The sequence below is a fragment of the Myiozetetes cayanensis genome, unplaced genomic scaffold (assembly GCF_022539395.1).
Source record: "Myiozetetes cayanensis isolate MyiCay16 unplaced genomic scaffold, myiCay2020 scf2-11, whole genome shotgun sequence".
Lineage (NCBI taxonomy): Eukaryota > Metazoa > Chordata > Aves > Passeriformes > Tyrannidae > Myiozetetes > Myiozetetes cayanensis.
In genome coordinates this window covers 41,270,508-41,290,406 of record NW_026087411.1, presented here as the reverse complement: position 1 = coordinate 41,290,406, position 19,899 = coordinate 41,270,508, and the positions used below count along the sequence as shown (strand labels likewise).

Below are 19,899 nucleotides of genomic sequence, written 5' to 3'. Positions count from 1 at the left end.
TTTGGCAGAGATTCACTGATTTAGGTGAGGCAGAGTTTCACAGGAAGACTATGATTTTTCCCTGTCTGGATATATTTTCTTGATCATTTGGATTTTATGCAGTTAAATGCTTTAAAAAATGCAAATAAGAAACAGTTTATTTCTTTTCTCTAGTTTCTCTCTCCTCCAGACTCTACCCAAGCAAACTCAGCATCCCAATTTAAGATCCTGACAGCTCCTGATTCGGCTGGAAGCCAGTTTGTGCATCCGAAAGATGTGTTGACATGTAATTTCCCACTCCTACTACATATAAACTGTCCATTACTCACCCTTATTGCCTGGAGCCAGAGAGAGGTGCAGTGGCAAAAGACTCCAAGTCAAAAGTACATATAAACTACTCGTGTGTCTTTCTGTGACCATACTCTGCAAAATAACATCCATGCTCATTTTTCATTATGTGCTACTTTTTGCATAAAAATCAGACCATCTCTCTGCTCTTAACTTCGCTGTGGTTATTTCAGATGGAAATCAGACTGTTTTCCAGGCCAGGCTGCTCTTCTCCCTAGTGAGAAGCTCTGGTGCTCCCATTCAGATGGAGGCAGTGGAGGAAAACAGGACTTCTGGGGCTTGACATCAATTAGTCATCTGCCACGGATCCTATTTGAAACTCTCAGCCTGCCTGGCCACATGGTTTGCTACCTGTAGAGGAGCAATAATAAGGATTAAGAGGCATAACTAAGATCCTCTGGGGAAAAGTGCTTTAAAAGGAAAAAGCATGTTTAGAATTTCAAATGGTGTCTTTATTTCATTTCTTAATGAAGGCAAAACCCCAGCAAAATATGCAAGGGAGGAAACTCCAGTATTAGTATCAGCTTCATAAGTGTTGTACTTTCTCATTTAGGAATCATTTAATAACTGGTTATTCTCAGCCCCTGGAAGTCTCTGCCATGAGGTATTGAAGCCAAAACTCATTAGGATTAAATTAATAATAATATTTATACAGCTACACTGAGAATATCCAGAGCTGCTATGTCAAGGATGGGGAATGATTCTTGTCTGGCACATACAGAGCTGCTTAGCTCTAGCTGGAGGGGTGAGAGAGGAGTTGTCCTCCACCCAGGACTGTCTCAGCATCCTGCCCCAGAGCTGATGAATGTCTCTGGAGCTGGTTTGGGATGTTGGGCCCTGTTGCCTGGCAGTTGCTACTCTGTAAGTGTGAAGATAGATTGTGACAAGCCACGGGGAACCTGCCCCACAGCCACAGCTACTGCTTGCATCATCCTTAGGCAATATGTGAATTTCAACATCAGCATTGCTGCGTGCCTCTGCACACTTCTGTTGCAGGTCTTTTTATACAAATGTTCCCCAGTTGCTTTCTAAGGCCCAGCTACTACTTGTCCCCCAGGCACTGTGGGATGTGTATGCAAACCGTTGGATGGGAGGGTTGGGCTGCAAAAGAGACACTTGAGCAGGACTGTGAAGGTGCAGATCACCTCATAGCACACGGGCAGCTGGACACTCATTTTCATGCCATCAAGAGTACTAAACCCACTGTGGTACAATGGAGAGGATGGGTGGAAGCAGCTACCAACGATACTGTTATTCACCAAGCACTGCCACCTTGCAGGCTGTTATGAAGAGTAGGTGCCTGCTCTGATGAGGGTGGAGTTTAGGAAAAAAAAAAATGCAGAAAAAGACCGTGTGCCATGATCTGGAGTTTGCCATTCTGGTATTTCCTGAGTGAAGGCTGAGACATGGATGAATGATTGGGCAGTAGGTTCATGGGAACACCAGTAGAAGTTTGATCCTGCCAAAAGTGATCCCTTCCTTCTCCTTCGGGAAGGGAAGAAGCCATCAGAGAGTAACCAGGTACCTCTGATACAGGTGTGTCTTCTTAAATTGGTGTCGTGGTTTAACCACAGCCTACAGCTCACTACTAAGCAGTGACTTGCTCACTCCCCTCACCCCCCTGGTGGGAGAGGGAGGAGAATCAGGAGAAAAAAACCACGTTAAACTTGTGGGTTGAGGTAAGAGCAGTTCAATATTTGAAATAAAGTAAAATAGTACAAATTATAATAATAACAATAATAACGTATAATGATAGCAATAAACATGAGAAGCAGAGAGACATAAAACCCAGTGATGCACAATACAGTTGCTCACCACCCGCTGACAGATGCCCAGCTCAACCCTGAGCAGCAATCAGTGGTTCCTGGGCAACCTCCCCTGGTTTATATACTAGGAATGGCGTTCTCTGGAAAAGAATATCCCTTAGCCAGTTTAGGTCAGCTGTCCAAACCAGAGTTCAGATTAACTGGGGAGCAATCTTCTCTCCTGTCTGGCTAGCGTTGATACAGCAGCCTTCTCTTGTGCTGTCTTCAGTTACAGGTGTTTCTATACCTATTGTTCTCGGTTATTTTCCAAGAAATGCCCTCTATTGCAGCAGGTGGTGCTGAGGACATGGCTGGACCGCAGCGGGACCACAGTGGTACCACTGAGGGTAACAGGAGAAGGCACCAGGGACAATCCAGATGCCAAGGAAACCCTCAGTGGAGATAATGCATGAGCGAGGCAGATCCCAAATGTAACCCCCAGGATAGCACTGAGGGCGAAAACTGCTGCATCTGCCTGGTTTTATTGCAGCAAAGGATGCGGGCAAGGCTCCTGCACATCCTATATGCCCAGAATACAGGGCACCATGTGTGGCACAGCATGCAAGACGGTGCTCTCAAGAGCTCTCTCTCATGCTTGAAGCTGCTGTGTGATGGTAGTCATGTCAGGAGTGCTATTTCTGTGCCTCTCTTCCCAGTAAATACACTGCCCAGACTCTGCTCCCTTGTAGCTACCTAGCCCTGTGAGCAGACAGCAAGAGCTGAAGGGAGCTGGAGAAGCTTTAATGGGTCTTAAAATGGAGCTTAGCAGGTTTATGAATGCAGATGTACAGTGTGTCTGCCTGCAGCACCAGGCACTGGATACCAGTGCAATTTTCCTCTCCTGACTGCATTTCCCTGAACTGTGGAGCAGGACCCTTGATTTGCCCAGTATTCTGCTCTCACGGGTTGTGGAGATAACTGCAAGGGCTGGGGGGCTGTGAGGGCTGAAGGGGAATATCCCTGTGCTTCTGAAAGGCCAGGCAACATCTGTGCCCCTCTCATTCATGCCTGGGTACCACGGAGTTGCAAAGCCTCAATCAGTCCACGTGAAAACACAGCTGTATTCTGCTTGGTCTGAGCATCGATTAAGTCAATTTCTTTATGTTAGCTGTATCGAGGATTGTATTGATCTACTTCATAGGCAGAGGTGCTGTATGTAATCTCCACCCCCTCACCTTAAAGCCACCAGCACTTCTGTTATACTGAAGAGTCAGGGCCAGCGTTTTCTTACCCCGATATCTGTGTCAGCTTGCGTTTTTCCATTTCTGTCAGTCAGAGCAAGGAAAAATACGGTTTGTTTCCTTAATAGTTAAAAAAAAAAAAAAAAAAGAGTGGTTTCCTAGAATTGTTTCTGAAAATCCGTCAGTGCCCCCGTGTGTCGGAGCAGGGACCGGAGAGGCAGCCGGAGAGCCACCGTGCAGAGCCTGCGCACGGCAAGGGGGAATCAGATGCCAGAACAGGGCGTTTGCAGTTGGCCAGCGGGTTGGCCCTCTCAGAGGGGTGCTGAGAAATGTACGTGATGCTGTGGCAAAGGCACTGCAGCAACCCTCACCAGGGACAATCACGTACCACAGGGGCGCGGTTCGGTGCCATGCCCTAAATACGGGGTGTGTGAGAGAGAAGGAAAAACCCAGAAATCGCTGAAGAGCCGAGGGTGCGTGTCCGTGTGTGGGTGGGCAGGCAAGCAGGGCGGACGGCGCCCTGGTTTCTGCATTTGTCTCCGAAGTGCTTCATATCCCAAGCGACCGCGGTCGCCTAGCGCAGAGCTGGATTAGGCGAATCCTGTTCCGGCGCTCGCTGGAGACGGGTTTTTAAAGCAGATTAGTGCAAAATGGAGAGAGGTCCCTGTTGTCGCAGATGCCCTCGCCTCCCTCCGGGCCCGAGTTCCGGCTTCTACCCATCCTTTTGGTCTTGCAGAAGCAGAGCCGAAACCAGCAGCTCCCCCCGCGGTTACCCCGCGGCCCGGGGCGCCACACGCAGAAAGAGCTGCAGTTGCATCAGTTCTGACGCACCGCACGGACTCGCTGGCTTTAAATGTCCCCCGACAGACGCTGCGCATCGCCAGGCTGCCCCCTCAGCCAGGCGGTGGGGCGTCTTTCCCGGAGCTCCAGCTGATGCAGGGTCCAAGCACCCCGACTGCTGGGCCCAGGGCTGCGGTGCTGTGTGGTGTATTATTTATTTTATTTTGCATTTATTTTCATTTTATCTCATCCCGTTCCCTGTACCTCAGCCCCCGCTCCTCCCGCTGCCCCCGCGGGGCGGTCGGGGGCGGAGCCAGGCGCCGCTGTTTGGATTTAAACGTTGCAGCGGGAGGGGGCGGGCTCGCCCGGAGGATCCCGGTTCCCGGCTGCGGCTCCCGGCTCCCGGCCCCGCCATGGTGGTGCCGGCGCGTCGCGTGAAGACGGAGTACATGAAGCGCTTCAAGGAGCCCAAATGGGAGTCGTGCGGCGCCTGCTACCTGGAGCTGCTGCACTACCGCCTCAGCCGCCGGCTCCTGGAGCAGGCGCACCGGCCCTGGCTCTGGGACGGCTGGGAGCAGGACAGCGGCAGCGGTGGCGGCAGCACCGCCGCGTCCCCTTCGCCGCCGGGCGCCGGCAGCCCCGCGGCCGCGCAGGAGGAGGAGCCGCCCGCGGCCGGAGCGGCAGCGCCGAGCGAGGCGGGACGGGCGAGCCCCGGTAGGGAGTGCGGGGGTGGCGGGGGTGACACGTGTGTCCCGTGCGGTTCGAGCGCAGGGTCCCTCCGGCCGGGCCGTGCTGCCCTGCCCTGCCCTGCCCTGCGGCGCACGGTAGGGATGGCTCTGCCCGAGCCGCCCTGCCGTGCCGGGGGATGCTGACCCCCGATCCGGGCCCAGCGGGGTGACCGTGCGGGCGCACCCGGCCGGTCGCCGCCTGGCGTATCCTACCCACCCCCAGCACAGCCAGCCCGGCGGCGGCACCACTCATCAACCGGAGCCCTGGCGCGGTTTAGCCGGGTCCTAGCTAGGCCTGCGGAGAAGACATAGCTACGGCATTGGAGGTGTCTCTTTAAAGAGCCAAGTGGTGGTGGTAACTCTCATCCTGAGTCACAGCCACTTATGTAAACTGTTGCCATGGGAGCGGAACATCGCTACAATTATATAAGCAGGTTCTCCGGCAAAAGAAGTGGCAAATTGGACGCCAGTGGCTGGCACTTAGCGCAATTACTTTCCTGGATTTGCACAAATAATCTGTGTCGGCTGAACACTTGGTTCTTAATGCCACCTGAGGTTTGGTCTTGGGTTCACAGCTGAGTACAGGCAACTTCGTAAGCTGAGCAGGTGCAGAGCTGAGAACATTTTGTTCTCTTCGGGCAGAGGAATTGCTTTTTGACATCTCAAGATCTAACTATGTAGAGTGGGTAGAGAGATAACAGCACTGTCAAGCTTCCTAAGTTGGTGTTCTTTTGTTCTATAAGATGTTATCTCCTACTTGTAATGAGAGAATACTGTATCTGGCAGCCATTGACTGGTGCTTTGCAAGGTTTTTTGAATCAGCTGTTTATATCTGTTGTACAATAGCAGGGAAAATCCTTGAGAATTGTTCAGTTAAGCTTCATGCTGTCTTTTTTTTTTTTTTTTTCTTTGGAGTTAGATGTGCTTGTTTGGAGTGGGGAAACTAATCTGATTCAATATCCTTTGGGGCACGAGGTTTCCAGAATGATCTGTATTCTGATATTCAAGGCTAAACTGCATTCATTGTCCTTAAGAATACCATGTTATACAAAAGCTTTAGCTGTGTTGTCATCTGTTTAAGAGGCCTGGTGTTTCAGAGCATGCCAGTGATGTTGGGTTCTGCAGTGAGCTACAGTCCTCTTGGCTGGGTGGGCCTGTGGTACCTAGGCCCCACGGGGAGGGGAGGTGCATATAAATGCTGGCTGCCAGGGTCGTGTCCCCCACCTCCACAAAGCTGTTGTCCTGGTTGCGGTTGGGATAGAGATAATTTTATTTCCAGTAGCTGGTACATGTTGTGTGTTGGATTCGGTATGAGAATAATGCTGATAACACACTGATGTTTTAGTTATCGTTCAGTAGTGCTTACCCTAAACCAAGGACTTTTCAGTTTCCCATGCTAGTGAGCAGGCACACAGGAAGCTGGGAAGCAGCCTTGCCAGGACGGCTGATCCAAACTGGCCAAAGGGATACTCTGTACCATAGAGTGTCATGCCTGGTATATGAACTGGAGGGGGTTGGCCAGGAGCCACCAATCCTGCTTGGGGATGGGTTGGAAGTTGTTCTCCTAGGTATTATTCTTTTCTCTTCTTATCTCCCTTTTCATTATTATATTTTACTTCCATCATAAAACTGTGCTTATCTCAATCCATGGGTTCTTCTGGTTCCCTTTTCGCATCCCACGGAGGAGTGAGTGGCTGTGTGATACTTAGTTACTGGCTGGGGTTAAACTGCAACAGCTGTGCAGTGATGGAAACACCCCAGCTCACCAGCGTGTAACAAAGTATTAATGGGCCTGTTCGTGCTTTCCTCAATCAGGCCTTGAGGAAGTTAGACTGGGAGTATGTGAGGAAGACATACACAGCACCCCAGTGAGAAGTACTAAGGAATTCCGAAAGATTGGGACCGGTTACATGGCAAATGGTAATGCTGTCTGAAGGCTTGGTTTCTAGTGGGAGGAGCTTGGAAGCTACTGAAGCTGCTCTTGGAACCTAGCATTCCCACCTTTTATGATGTAGTCTGAACATATACTAATCTGGGTCAGTTGCGGTAGGGACCAGAATTTCTTTTCATTCTTTTCATTGAGCTTGTGGATAGAGCAGGTAACCCTGCCACAATCTGGATGGGACTGGCAGTTGCCAAGGCTAGAGTCTGCTGGCCAGGGTACTCTGCTCGCTTGTTAGCTTGCTCCTTGATACTCTCCCTGACTGCTCCCTGGGGGAAGATCCAGCTGGAGTTACTTGCTAGCCTGATTCTGGTTGGGTCATTTTTGGCAGAGGATGAAAGCTTATCTGCACTTTCTGTGGTTAGTAGTGGTGGATGTGACTGTCCAGTGCTGTGCATATTTATGTTCTCAGTACTGTATAAGTGGCAAAGGGGCTGTGGAGCAACAGCGGTCTGCCAGGCTGTAGGATTTTGGGCAACTGTGCCTCTGTAACTGATCACCTTTGCCATTGCTGCTGTAAGGGAATGTCTGATGTTCTATAAGGTCCTTGCTTTTTGTACCTATAATGGGAGAAAACTCTGTGCTTAAGCTTAATTTCTTTGCAAAGTGCCTTAGGATAAACATTTTTAAGTTCTGCAATTGTTTAAGAGCATTGCTAGGTCCTTAGCAAAAGAGCTGAAAACAATTCTGCTTAGGCAGCTGGATTTAGTGGATATTTATTGTATCTTAATGTACATGTGAATACACAAGCAGGTGACAATTATAAGGATGTATTTTTCTTCTGCTTAGGGCCTGGCTAATTAAAGCATGTGGAGGAGATAACATAGAAACTACCACTCTGTGAAGCTTCCATTATTCAAATGCCTTTTTTTTTTTTTTTTTTTTTTTACTCTGAAAGAACTTAATTACACTGAAATGCTGCGGGGGTAGGTAAGCGTGCTCATGTTGATGACATCTTTTGTCTTCTGAATCTGACATCCACCCACATGCTGTAGCATCCTAGTTGTTACCTGGCTACTGCTGCTTCCCACTGTTCTGTGGGAAATCTGATTTCTGTTTAAATGGTATGAACAGTGCTTGTGGCCAAGCATGTTTAGCCAGCAGTAATGTTGACTAATATCTTGAGGTAAATCCAATTCACAATGGTGTGTGTTCCCCTGTTGCTTCTTTCCCTCACTAAGATGAGCCTGTGTGCATTTGTAAAAGTCTATGAATGCTTCTGGGGTGTGTGGAGAAAGTGGTTGTAGGCATCTTGGCTTTAAGGTTTAAAGGTGTTGGTCTAAAGTACTGCTAATGTGAACACCTGGGACAAAGGTTCTTTGTCATTGCATCTTGCCCTGAAGCCACAGCCGAGTGAGACTAGGGTGTGCTTGGTGAAAACTTTGGGTTAATTCCTTCTGGCCCTTCACTTGCAGCAATGGTTTGTGGGATTCTTCCATGAAACATGCTCGGGCACAGATGTGCTTTAAACGTAATCCAGCAAAATCTTGACCTAAATCAACGGGTGTAGTTGTGGTGTAGACACATCCTCAAAGCTGTCAACAGAACCCAGTGGGCTGGTAAGTAGAAGACAGGAGCTCTTGGCAGCAGTGCTGCTGTCAGACCTGTTGCTTGTGAAATGACACTGCTGCACAGGCATGCAGGATGAAGGCACCTTTCAATCCTTACTGCCATTTTGCCTTCAGCATTTTGTGCAGTGGTCTTAAGTGACAGCAGTGACAAACTGCCATCAAAACAGTTGCTCAACAGTATTTGGGAAGTGACTGATCTGGATTAGTGCAAGTCAGCAGAAGGTCCAGTTTCATACTTGTTCCCTGATCTTGTCTGTCATCATGTTGCAGGTATATTTGCTGGCCCAAGAACATGGGAAGGAATAGCTTGTGGAGGGGGAAGAAGACAAGGTTGTTAGTTCAGGGGTTTATGGTATTATTATTATTTAAAGTCACTCCAATTTTTTTGGTTGGAAACAAGCTTTGCTAACCAGCCAAGCTGGTCATTACTTTCTGAACTCTGCTGCAGATGAAGCTTTGTGTGAATCTGACCAACTGCGAGCTGCTGTGTGGCTGCTAGCTCCAGTACTGCATCACAGAAGATCTGCCTTGAAGAAATGATGCAATCTGTTTCAGCTGTAGTAACTACTTTCTACCCAGCTGTATCTGTTCATACCCACAACTGAATATATTGCCCCTTCCAAGAGGCATTGAAGCTCTGCCCCATTGGTGGAGGTGTTTGTACTAGAGTAGGAAACTTTGAGTTCTGCCAGTGACAGTTCAAGAGTAAAGTGCTTCTCCTGATCCTGAGGTAGTGCTGTAAAGAGCCAACGACTTTACATAGAGATAATACTGTTGACCCCTGTGACCTGGCCTGTGAGTCTAATCAGAAGGTTGTTGATACTCTTAGTAAGCCAGTAGGGCCTTTGAAATGGGGGTCCTGTCTTCCCCATGGAGCATGCAGTGTTGTGGGAGAGGGCAGCTCCACTTGAGCTTTTCCTGCTTGAGCCTGGAGTGGAGTTGTTATGCAAGCAGGGCGATGCAGCAGGGTTTAAGTGACCTCTTCTGAACAGGAGCTTTCAACAGCAATATCTGGTGGGCCTGACAGCCTTGTTCTGTCTGTTAAGCACTTAATCCCCTCCTGTCCATCCAGTGTGCTCTGCTTAGCATCCATGATGCAATTTTAAATGTTCCTAGCTTTTTCCTCTCCTGTCTAATCCCTGTATTGCTGCAAGCCAGTCAGTTCTGAGTTTCCTGTGTCTGATGAAGCTGCTGCTCTGCATGGGAAGGAGGAGATGGGTAGGTGTTCCTGGTGCCTGGACTTCTTGCTGAGCTGGGGTCTAAGTCCTGCTATCAACTGCTGCTATTCTGTCTTCCTGTGAAAAGGGCTGCCTAGCAATGGCTTGGATATAGACTGTAGTTTTAAATAAAAGACTTAAATAACTGTTAGATACCTGCCTTGTGCCTTCACCAATACAGCTCTGCATAAATGCACCCTAGGAGTGAATTCATTGAAATACCTTCAATAGCAGGTGCTCATAAGTGCTACAGTGCACTCTGGCATACAGCATTTACTGTAAGACTGTGCACAGGACTCTGTGTGTCATTTACCCATATGCTTTTATTGCTATTTTGGGAAGAGCTGGGCTCAATCGTTTTTGGACCAGCTGGAGCTATATCCTAGTGAGCAGCACCCCCAGGCATGGCTGTTGACTTGTTTTTAAAAGCTGAAGTATCCATGCAATTGCAGAGCCCCCACTTTCCAGTATTTTTAAGTCTTTAAATGCTACTTCTGTTCATGAACTCAGTGTTGCTCCGTCCTCCTTCACAGAGAAGGAAGATGCCATTTTTCCCTGAACAGAGGATGGAACAGCTTCCCAGAATCAAAGCACTCCTTCAGAATTGACTGCAATATGTCCCCTTTCAGTGTTTTATTTTCTCAAAACATTGCTCCCTTCTGATAATGGATCTAGCCAGCCTCTCCTTAGGAGTGGCTGTGGAGAGAGAGATGCTCAGATAGTATTTTGTAAGGGGATAGCTCTCTGCTCCCTGTTTGCAACCATGATGAATGAGCTGTCTTGTTTTAGAAGTGAAACTGTGTATGCCAGAGACTGGGACACTATGTAAAGCAGGTCTGTGGTACACTGAGGTTACTGCTGCTTGCCTTTTATGCAGCCTTAGTTATAACACCTGAAACTATGTGCACCCAATATTAAGGCATGTGACATTCATCTGACCATTTTTTGTTCTCATTTTGTCACTCCTTTGGACTTGACTACTTCTTTTGGTGGTTTTGTGGGGACATTCAACTGAATTCTTACCAAATACAGCTTCAAATACTTCACCCATTGCTGGCTGCTCTTTACCAAATACTCAGCTGTATTGCAGTATATATAACCTGCAGTGAATAACCTGCACTGATCAGAAGATGTGTATTGGCAAGCCTGAACAGGGCCCAGCACCAGGGCCTCTGTGCTATTTGTCAGCAAGTAGAAAGGGTGCTGGCAAGGCTAACAGCTTGCAAGAGAGCATAAGGCTTGACTTGCCTTATGGGAATTCTAGGGCATGTGGCAAGTCTTAATATCTCTACCCTACAAGCGTGAAGTAAGTGCAAGAGCAAATGGATGCTTAACCAGTGCGCCAGGCAGGTAACTTGTATTTCATCAGAGCTGGATGGATCCAGAAGTGAAATTAAAGCAGTGTCAGATGAGGCATGTACTTGCTTGACTAGCTAAATCACAGCAATTAGCAGTAATGATTGCTATTTTGTCACAGGATTGGAAAGCCCTTCTGCTTTCAATGATGAAGACACTTCGGTAAAATTCTTACTAGTTGTCCGTGGTCAACCTCTCAATATGTAAACAAGCTTAAAACCAGATGACCTCCTTCTATGCCAATGGAGTAATTCCTTCTGTACATACCAGCATATGATGGTGGCGGCTGAAAGTGCTGAAACTTGGAATAGAGGTGGCTTGAGGCTCATCCCTACCAGAACCAGAAATGGATGGTGTGGTAGAAAACTTGCAAGTTTAGTGTGTTTGTTGGTACAGTTTGAGTGTATCACTGTATGTCTAGCACAAGGCAGCAACTAATGCTCAAAGCTGTAGACTTAAAGGGAGTCACTAATGGACTCCTATGCTGCTAAAAAAGGCCTGTAGCTGCCTTTTACATAAAAGGCATGGTTGGCATAAAAGTCCCAGAGACTGGATCGTAATGTCTGTGCCCACAGTACTTAGTGGCTACGTGTCTAACATATGCTTCCAACTTGTCCACACTACTGTTGAAGATTTGCAGGACAGAGAATGAAAACAGGGTTCTGTGTATTTACTTTTTCCAAAGTCATATTTTACTAATGTAAGCAGTATATTTGATTAGACTCACTCATTATAGAAATAACAGAATCAGTTAGGTTGGAAACGACCTTTGAAATTTAACTCAACTGCTATCCTAGCACTGCCAAATCTACTGGTAAATGTCCCAGAGTGAATCACCTATATGTCTTCAAATACCTCCATGCTTGGTGACTCAACCACTTCCCTGGGTAGCCTGTGCCAATGCTTGACATCCATTTTGGGGGAGGAATTTTTCTTAATATCCAATCTACATCTCCTCAGTGCAACTTGAGGACATTTCCTCTTGCTCTGTTGTTTGTTACTTGGGAGAAGAGACTGATCCCCATCTGGCTACAGCCTCCTTTCAGGTGATTGTAGAGAGTGATAAGGTCCCCTGAGCCTCCTTTTTGCCAGGCTAACTCTCTAGACTTACTCTCTAGACTCTTCCCCAGCTCTGTTCCCTTCTCTGGGCAGCACCTCAATGACCTTCTTGTAGTGAGGGGCCCAAAACTGAACATAGGATTTGAGGTGCAGTATCACCAGTGCCACAAGGAAACAAAGGAAAACTAGTTCCACCCTAGTGTTTTAATGAAAGAAGATTGGATGTTATGGAATGTTGTTTCCCTGTGGTTTTATTATTTAATGTTTTACATAATGCTGATTCAGCCTTCAGTGATGATCAACAACTGCAATAATACAACCTTTACATTCTCTCATGAATCTTAGTCTACATACCCAGTGCCTGGAGGACAATCGCTGGACCCTTGTTAGGGAAGGCTTAAACATGTGGGGGACGTAAGCCTTGAAGAACAATGCCTGTAGATAGTGGTACTTTGAAAGTACAATATGATATCTGTTCTGTGAAGTAAGGGTGATGCCTACCACATTTTAGTTTTCTGCTTCATATTCTCCTCTCCTCCATAAACAGAAAATTGTAATAGGGATATATGTATAAGCAGGGAGTTTGAAAATTAATCACTTTTCTTTCAGTGGAAGCTTATACTATGAGGGATTTAATATTGCACGTACTCTTATCAGACTTCATTTCTGACTGGCTGGCAGCATCTATGTGGCATTCAGCAGTCCATCTGTTTGCTGTCTGAAAGATGGAAGGATGAAACAGTAATGATAGAAGATCACTGGAAACTGTCATTAAAATTCTGCCTGGAGCTATTGGTTATCTGTAACCTCAACAGCGAAAGGCATTTTTAAGTATGTGAAAGCTGTATTGTAGTTACTAAAGAAAGAATGAAGACATTTAAGCAAGGTATATGTCTGTTGCTAAGGAAGTAATGACATCTTCCATTTCTAAAAAAAGTACAGCTTCAATGATGTATTGAGAGGTATTAAATCAGACACTTATATGTTGTCATTGAAACTTAAAGTGTAACTTTTTTTTTTTCCTTTAGAGAAAGAAAAGGAAGATCAAGAAAAACAGGAGAAGGAAGAGCAAGAAAAAACTGTAGAACACACTTCTGCAAAGGAAGCAGACAAAACCAGCCGTACAGGACGACGTCCAAGTCAAAGTGCCTTGTCCAGTCGTAATGATCGAAAATCAGCCAAAAGTCCTCAAAGGACAGATGCACCAAAGGAGAATAAACATCCGTTTGCTCTGTATGGATGGGGAGAAAGACAGACAGATACTGGAAGCCAGAAAACTCACAATGTCCGTGCTTCTGCTTCGGTGAATGAAGTAAGTAAAAGCTTCTGTTTCATTAAAGGGTAGTGACTACTTAGTGCTTAGATATGTCTAATATCTAAGTAAAACTGTTCAGGGTTCCCTTTATTTGAATGCATGGAGATTCTAGCAATAAGTTCTAGAAATAAACTTGGAGAGGTTTGAGATGTCCCAATAAAATAGCTCTTAACTGTTAATTGGTTTTGAAACTTCCCATCTTCGACTGATACTTGAAAATTCTGTTTAAACCTTGTCAATCTTGTTTCTGGCTGTCAACTGGCTGTTATAAATGTTTTTCTACACTTCCAACTTCAAACAAAAGCAAAGCAGCAGGCACTTAGCACAAGGCGTCCCCCAGCAGGCAGGTGTATACACAGTGGGTAGTGTTTGTGTTGTGAAAGGGTGACTTTTGCTGGGGCCCTTCCTAGAACAGGAGCCTCAGTGAGAGGGTGGGTACCAATGCTTGGCTGCTAAAATGTCTTGTCTAGCAGCCTGTTTTGGTGGGCTGCCAACAGGAAACTTTGTTTACAGAATGATCTATCAGATGGCTTATGTAAATATTAGCAAAACAGCACAAACAAAATTCATATGGTTGTGGACAGCATCAGGATTCTGCTGTACTGGGGGTCTGTTTCCTGGCTTAGGGACAGCAAGGTTGGAGTCTGTTACAACAAACAGATTAATTTCTTTCTTTTCTATAACTTTCCTAGTCTGCTAAAACTTAAATCTTAATGTATCCCTACCAGCGTCTTGTCCTTTTCTTACTACTGATGTAGACTCTGACTCTATGACCCAAGATTGAGGTGGGTGGTAGCCTTGATGTGCAAGATGGAACTGGCTTTTGATGGGCTGTTTTGGAAGGGGTCTGAAGATGAGCCTTTTCCCTCCTGGGCTGCTCAACTCTTTGAGCAAGATGTGGAACTTTGGCCTTTCAGCTCTGGAAAGAAACTGCCTTTCCTGATAATGGACACTGCTGCTGAATTGATAAGCTTTGGTCAGTTCTCATAATAGCTGACTGGTGCTTCATGTTGAAGCCTAAAAGAGGCTGATGCCTGACTTGAGCCAGAGGTATTTATACCTTTTAAGACTTCTAACATTTCTTATGCTAGAAACAGTTTCAGAACACCTAAGATCACCAACAGTCTTGGGTTTGGACTGAATGGCCAGAATATTTCTGAAACATTCTCAATTATGCAGTGCTTTTTCACTAAGGATGCTTCTTCAAGTATGAACTCACTACTTACTGCCTAGCGAGGATATTTTTTCTTGAATGCCTGAAAGGTGTTGTTTTCCCCTAACTGAGGTGGGAGACAGAGTTTTAAATCTGGAGATAGAAGCAAGCAAATATAGAAACTGGATCTTTGGATTAAATTTCAGGGAAACCATGATAATTTTTTAATACAAAAACGTGCGTAGTTGTGTGTTCAGCATATTGTTCAAAATTAAGATCTTCAGTCTCTAATAAGGAATCTCTAGGGGTTGGTTTTACTAATAAGGCTTAGATTTTAATGGGATGCTTGGGCATATTGAGAGGTACTTAAGAATTTATATGGTAGAAATAAAAGAACTGAAGTTTTTAGAATATCTGAGCAAGACTATGAAACATTCAAGGTTTTTGGAACCATTTAAGAGTGGGAAGCAGAAAAGATAACGCAGAACAGAATTTGAAGAATTTTTTTAAGGAAAAAACAAATCCCTGCTTCTGTTAGTGGTACAAATTACAGAAGAAAATATAATCTCGCTCACAAGCCCTGTTTCTTCAGCGTGGGAGACTGGGACAAATAAAAAGCAATCCTCGGCATTCCTGGGGGGTTCCTAGGCTGTTTTCCTGCTGTAATATTAACTCTGGTCTTTTAGATTCATGAGTCTGCTCTGCGAGCGAAGAACAGGAGGCAAGTGGAGAAACGGAAGCTTTCTCAGAGGAGAGTACGATCAGCAGAAGTAGAAACAAGTTGGCGAACAAAGCCCTCCCCAGCAGACAACCCTTGGATGACAGAGTACATGAGATGCTACTCAGCAAGAGCTCTCTGAATTTGGATTCCCTTAGGCATCCTCAAAAGGAGTTACGCATATCAGGACACTGGTGCAAGGAACCAAACTACTTATGCAAGGTTTTTATAGGGAGTTTCCAGCTGTTAAAATATTTGTTACAATGTTTTTATCTTGGCTACCTACCTCACAGTGGGGTGTATGGGTGTATCTTTGGAGCCATAACATTTGAAGGGGCTTTTAGATATAACTACCCAAACGTTTAAACAATTCCCCTTTTGGGAATCTTTCTAATGCTTCAATTGATTTGCTTTGAGTATGGGGGGGGGGAGGGGGGACAGGACGGACACCTCAGCATGCAGGGAGTCAAAGCAAACACTTTTTGATTGTGGTTACAAATAATTTTGCTGTCCCCTATTTAAAAATCCCAGTCATGGGGAGATGGTGTTGGGGAAAGACTTTAAAGGTGTGATGGAGGTGCCTTTGTATTTATAATGCTATTTGATTCAACACTTTTACCAAAATAAGTATATGAAGACAGGCAACAGGAAGTCAGCACTAATAAACAGTAGACGCTTTAGGTAGGCAATTACCAAGTATTGTCTGTACACAGAAACTTTAAAGAACCCCAAAACAAACAAATCTTGTTTGATTAGAGAATTTGCTGATGCTAACTTTTATTGCTGTTTCTGAGGTCATTAGAGTAAACTACTCATTTTCAGGACAAGAAACAGCTACAGGGTAGTTTTGCTGTTGCTGTTCCTGTTGTACCAAATAACTAATGTAGACAATCATTATCTGATAGCTGCTGCTCAATATGCAGTTGCTTGTTCTACCAGTATCGAGTTGTGCCACCGTACTAACCTTGTGGTCACACTTAAGTCTACGCTTGATCATGTAAATTCATTTACTGAAGGAGAGGGCTGGCTCCTTTCTGGTGAAGTCTATTTTTAACACTTAAGAGTATCTATTATGCTCAGTGGGGGTCAGAGTGCAATATGCATTCCATGTGGAGGTACTATACAAGTATATTGTTAAAGGGTTTAAACTTGAAAATCGTGTTGACAAAACTCATAGATGAAGTCCTGAGAAGCTTTCTGCCTCTCAAAATTGGTGCAGAACCCCTCACTGTGGGGGGATGGGGAGGGGGCAAGGGCTAGGGGAAGAAAGAGGGTTGTATCCTTTAGTAAACAAGAACATATAACTGAGCTCAAACATTTTCACTTCATAGGTCCTACTTCTATGTAGTAAGACAGTCATTGTGATATCCTCAGTGGTTTTATTTCCCTTATGTGGCTGTAAAATATCTTTTTTTTTTCCCAGTTTTATAACTGCGCTTTAAGCAGATTATTGCTGTAGTTGTGAGCTTCAAAGTTTTGTTCAGGCATGTTGTGTGTTAAGTTACATATGTTGGTTATCTCAGTTCAACTGTTTTGAAGCTTGTGTTTTACAGGCTGGACACTTTCCCACAGGAAGCACACTTGCACTTCTGCAGCAGAAACCTGCACTAGTTTTAGCTTCAGTCTCAGTGACAGGCTGGACTCTAGAATTACTATTGCAACATAGTACACACACTTAGTGAAAAGTCTGATTGCGTTATTGAAAGCAATTGCACAAAGGGACCAAGTACTGCAGCCTCCTAGTGTCAATTATATTGCATCAGTAAAGGTTTCATTACTCACAATTTTAATCTTACTAAGAAGTCCTAGAATGCATGAAGTTATAATCTGATTTTTAAACCTGCCTTTTAAGCATAAAGCTATAAAAATACAGACAACTCTTGTTCAAGCTTACCTGTTGAAGATTTTATAGCTTTTAAATCTGGAAATGCAAAGTATGATTAAGAATGTTTTATACACAGCAAAATCCCTGTATTTCAACTTCTAATAAACCACATGCTAGAACTTCCTAAACTTACAGAACAGTGCCCTAGACCAGGGAAAATGATTCCAGAGGATGCCTTTACCCCATGAGATTGTTTTAATTTCCTTTTATGCTGTGTTTTCCTCTTTAAATAGCTGCTGTAAATATGCTTAGGTTGCTTCTGATGCTGGTTCAATTTGGAAAGCCACCCTAGCTTTGAACAACACTGTCAAAGCACCAACTCAGTAGTGTTTAACAGCCTTATTCAACAAAAACTCTGCCTGTTCCTGTTGCTTACAGGCTTTGTAGGCTTTCTGTAACTACAGCAAATGGACTGTGCCCTCAGTGCATTTTGTCACATTCAACAGTTTCCATGATTGTGTAGGGCAGGACTCACCTTGCCATGCTTTTGAAGACAGCTTCTACAGTTCCCTCCTCCCACAGGGAATGGAGGAGACAAGATGACTATGTGCCTGCCTTAAATACCCATTTTTGGAGATGTATCTCCTGTTAGGTGTTGGGGTTTTTTCCATAATTATAGGAGGCTTACATGTCTTCTGCCTTGGATATTGGGAACCAAACTTTAAACATCTCAAATAGACTTGTTCTAGGTGTTCAACAAAGCACGAGAATTTTCAACAGCATCAAGGCTGCTGTATACTGAGACCATCTAGTTCTAATCCTTGTCCAGTCGAGAGCTGTTCCCCATAAAGACCACTTTTTAGAAGACAGTAGAGACACTAATTTAGGTCAAGTGAGTCATTGTTTTGATTTTTCAAAGGATCTGTAGCTAAAAATAATCCCTGGGTGCTATGTTGGTACTATCTTGGTTTAAGTAACAAAATGCCTCAAGTGAGGGGTAAATTATTCTGCGAATCAGGCAGCCTTCCTGCATCTGGGCATTATTTGACTAAAAAGCTAGTGCTTTGCTTAGACTACATGAAATAGTATAGTTCTGATCACTGCAAGCTGTATGTGCAAAGTATTTGGTCTGAAAACTGGTGTTGTGATATTAACAAATGAAAAGCCAACTGAATTGTAAAGCAGAACTTTTCAGATGTAAAAGCTTTAACTGTATTTCATAGATTCTTACAGAGGGGCCGTTTTGCTTCAAATTGGACTTACTAAAAAATTGATAGTAAATATCTCTATCAGTTAAGGAAGTTCTGAACTTTGTCTTGCATGGACTCTTGAATCCAGTCAAGTGAAGAACGTGTCTCACTCCTGTTTTAGAAATAAAACTTTTTCAGTAAGAACACAGTAAATTTTCAGTTCTCCAAAGTCTTCATGAAAATAACTGTTTATTCCTTTTTGCTTCTGAAAGTACTTAGCTAAGTGAAACAGGAATTTTACAGTGTGTAATGCTGCAATTTAATCATAGTGTTGTGAAGACTAGTGTTTACAGTGTAAAATGTTACCATGAAAACTGCGTTAAGAATGTCCCTGTAAAATACAGTAGCATGCCTGTTCAGTCACTGCTGTCACATCTTCGCAACTATGAAATACTGACTTTTCCACTGGATGCTGAGATAGTCAAGGTGATCACTAAACTTAGAGCCAAACTTAACAAAACTGAGGGACAGACCTGAATTTTTGGTAAGTATTTTATCCAGGTAGCAAATGCACATTTAAACTGAATTTTTAACATGTAGTGAAGTGTATCCGTTTTAATTTTTTATGGTATAATGCAGTGCCACTGAACTATAAAGGACTCTCTGACTTGTTTTTTTTACTGTGATAGGGACCAAATGCTAGCAATCTGAGGGCCTTATGTGTGGTAACGTGGATGTTCCAGTTTATATTCCAGCTCAGATAGTGCATTCAGCAGCAAAGCCATATAGGGAGCCTGATTCAACACCTTGACAGTAGCCCCAATGAAATTAGGGGTACAACTGAAGGGGAAGCTGCCTCAGCTATTGTTAGCACTGAATTCACTTTAAAAACAATAGGGATATACCATCTAAGCTTGAAGCAATATGTGTTTTTTAAAGTTTTTAAACAGTATTTGTTTTTAATGCTTCTGTATTGTCTATATTTAATAGTGTAATGTCAACTTGTACATGTGAATAAAATGAGTGACACAACGTGTCTTGACTGCTTCTTCTTTGCTTTTTGGGGGTCTTAGATTTTTCTCCCTTACAGGGTGCTTTAGTCCCTGCACGCAAACTGTGGCTTCTGCTTTTCCCAGATATTCTCTAGCGGAAAGTAAGTGACAAGACAGGTTTCCATAATGACTAATGTTGGGTAAGAGGTTAAATTACAGTTCTCCTATAGTTCCAGTTCCAGTCTCCTATAGTTCTTCTGTAACTCTCCCAGATATTCTTAATATCCTTTCCTCATGTGAACCACTTTTTTTCCCCACTATAAAAAGAGGAAAAAAAAAAAAAAAGCTCTAAAGTGGTCTGAAGTGCTATGCATGCTGAAGCCTTTGGGAATCTGAATTTAGAACTTTGTGGAGAAAAAGGGTAACAGAGGGGAAAAAAACCAGGAAGCTGCATACTAAGTATAATCAAGCAAAGGAGAAAAAATAAGCTGTTAAAAGATGGCTACACTGAAGTTCTGTATGCTGCTTGTTCTATAGTAGATGAATGAGACTGCATATTTTTACTCCTTGCATTTACAATTCCTTGAGATTTTTATAGTGTTAATTCTTTCAGCACAAAAATAATGCAAATGAGTTGCACAAAATAATCAGATTTTTCTGTATCATTCCCTTTTTATAGGACTTAGGGGAGCTCTGTACTTGAGCCATATGCTGTACCTAGTAGAATACAAAGAAGGGAT

General features: G+C 44.3%; 1 protein-coding gene across 1 annotated transcript; it reads left to right on the top strand.

Annotated features, from left to right (window-relative positions):
• Positions 1–4,216: 4,216 nt before the first annotated feature.
• On the top strand, positions 4,217–19,203 carry CCSAP (centriole, cilia and spindle associated protein). Its single transcript, XM_050314320.1, has 3 exons — positions 4,217–4,807; positions 12,995–13,278; positions 15,121–19,203. The coding sequence occupies exons 1-3, from the start codon at positions 4,507–4,509 to the stop codon at positions 15,292–15,294; spliced, it is 759 nt and encodes a 252-aa protein (XP_050170277.1). The 5' UTR covers positions 4,217–4,506; the 3' UTR covers positions 15,295–19,203.
• The last annotated feature ends 696 nt before the right edge of the window (positions 19,204–19,899 follow it).

Coding starts and splice junctions, on each gene's coding strand:
- CCSAP (XM_050314320.1), top strand. CDS start 4,507: ATGGTGGTGCCGGCGCGTCGCGTGAAGACGGAGTACATGAAGCGCTTC. Junction 4,808..12,994: donor GGCGGGACGGGCGAGCCCCG/GTAGGGAGTGCG, acceptor TTTTTCCTTTAG/AGAAAGAAAAGGAAGATCAA. Junction 13,279..15,120: donor CTTCTGCTTCGGTGAATGAA/GTAAGTAAAAGC, acceptor CTGGTCTTTTAG/ATTCATGAGTCTGCTCTGCG.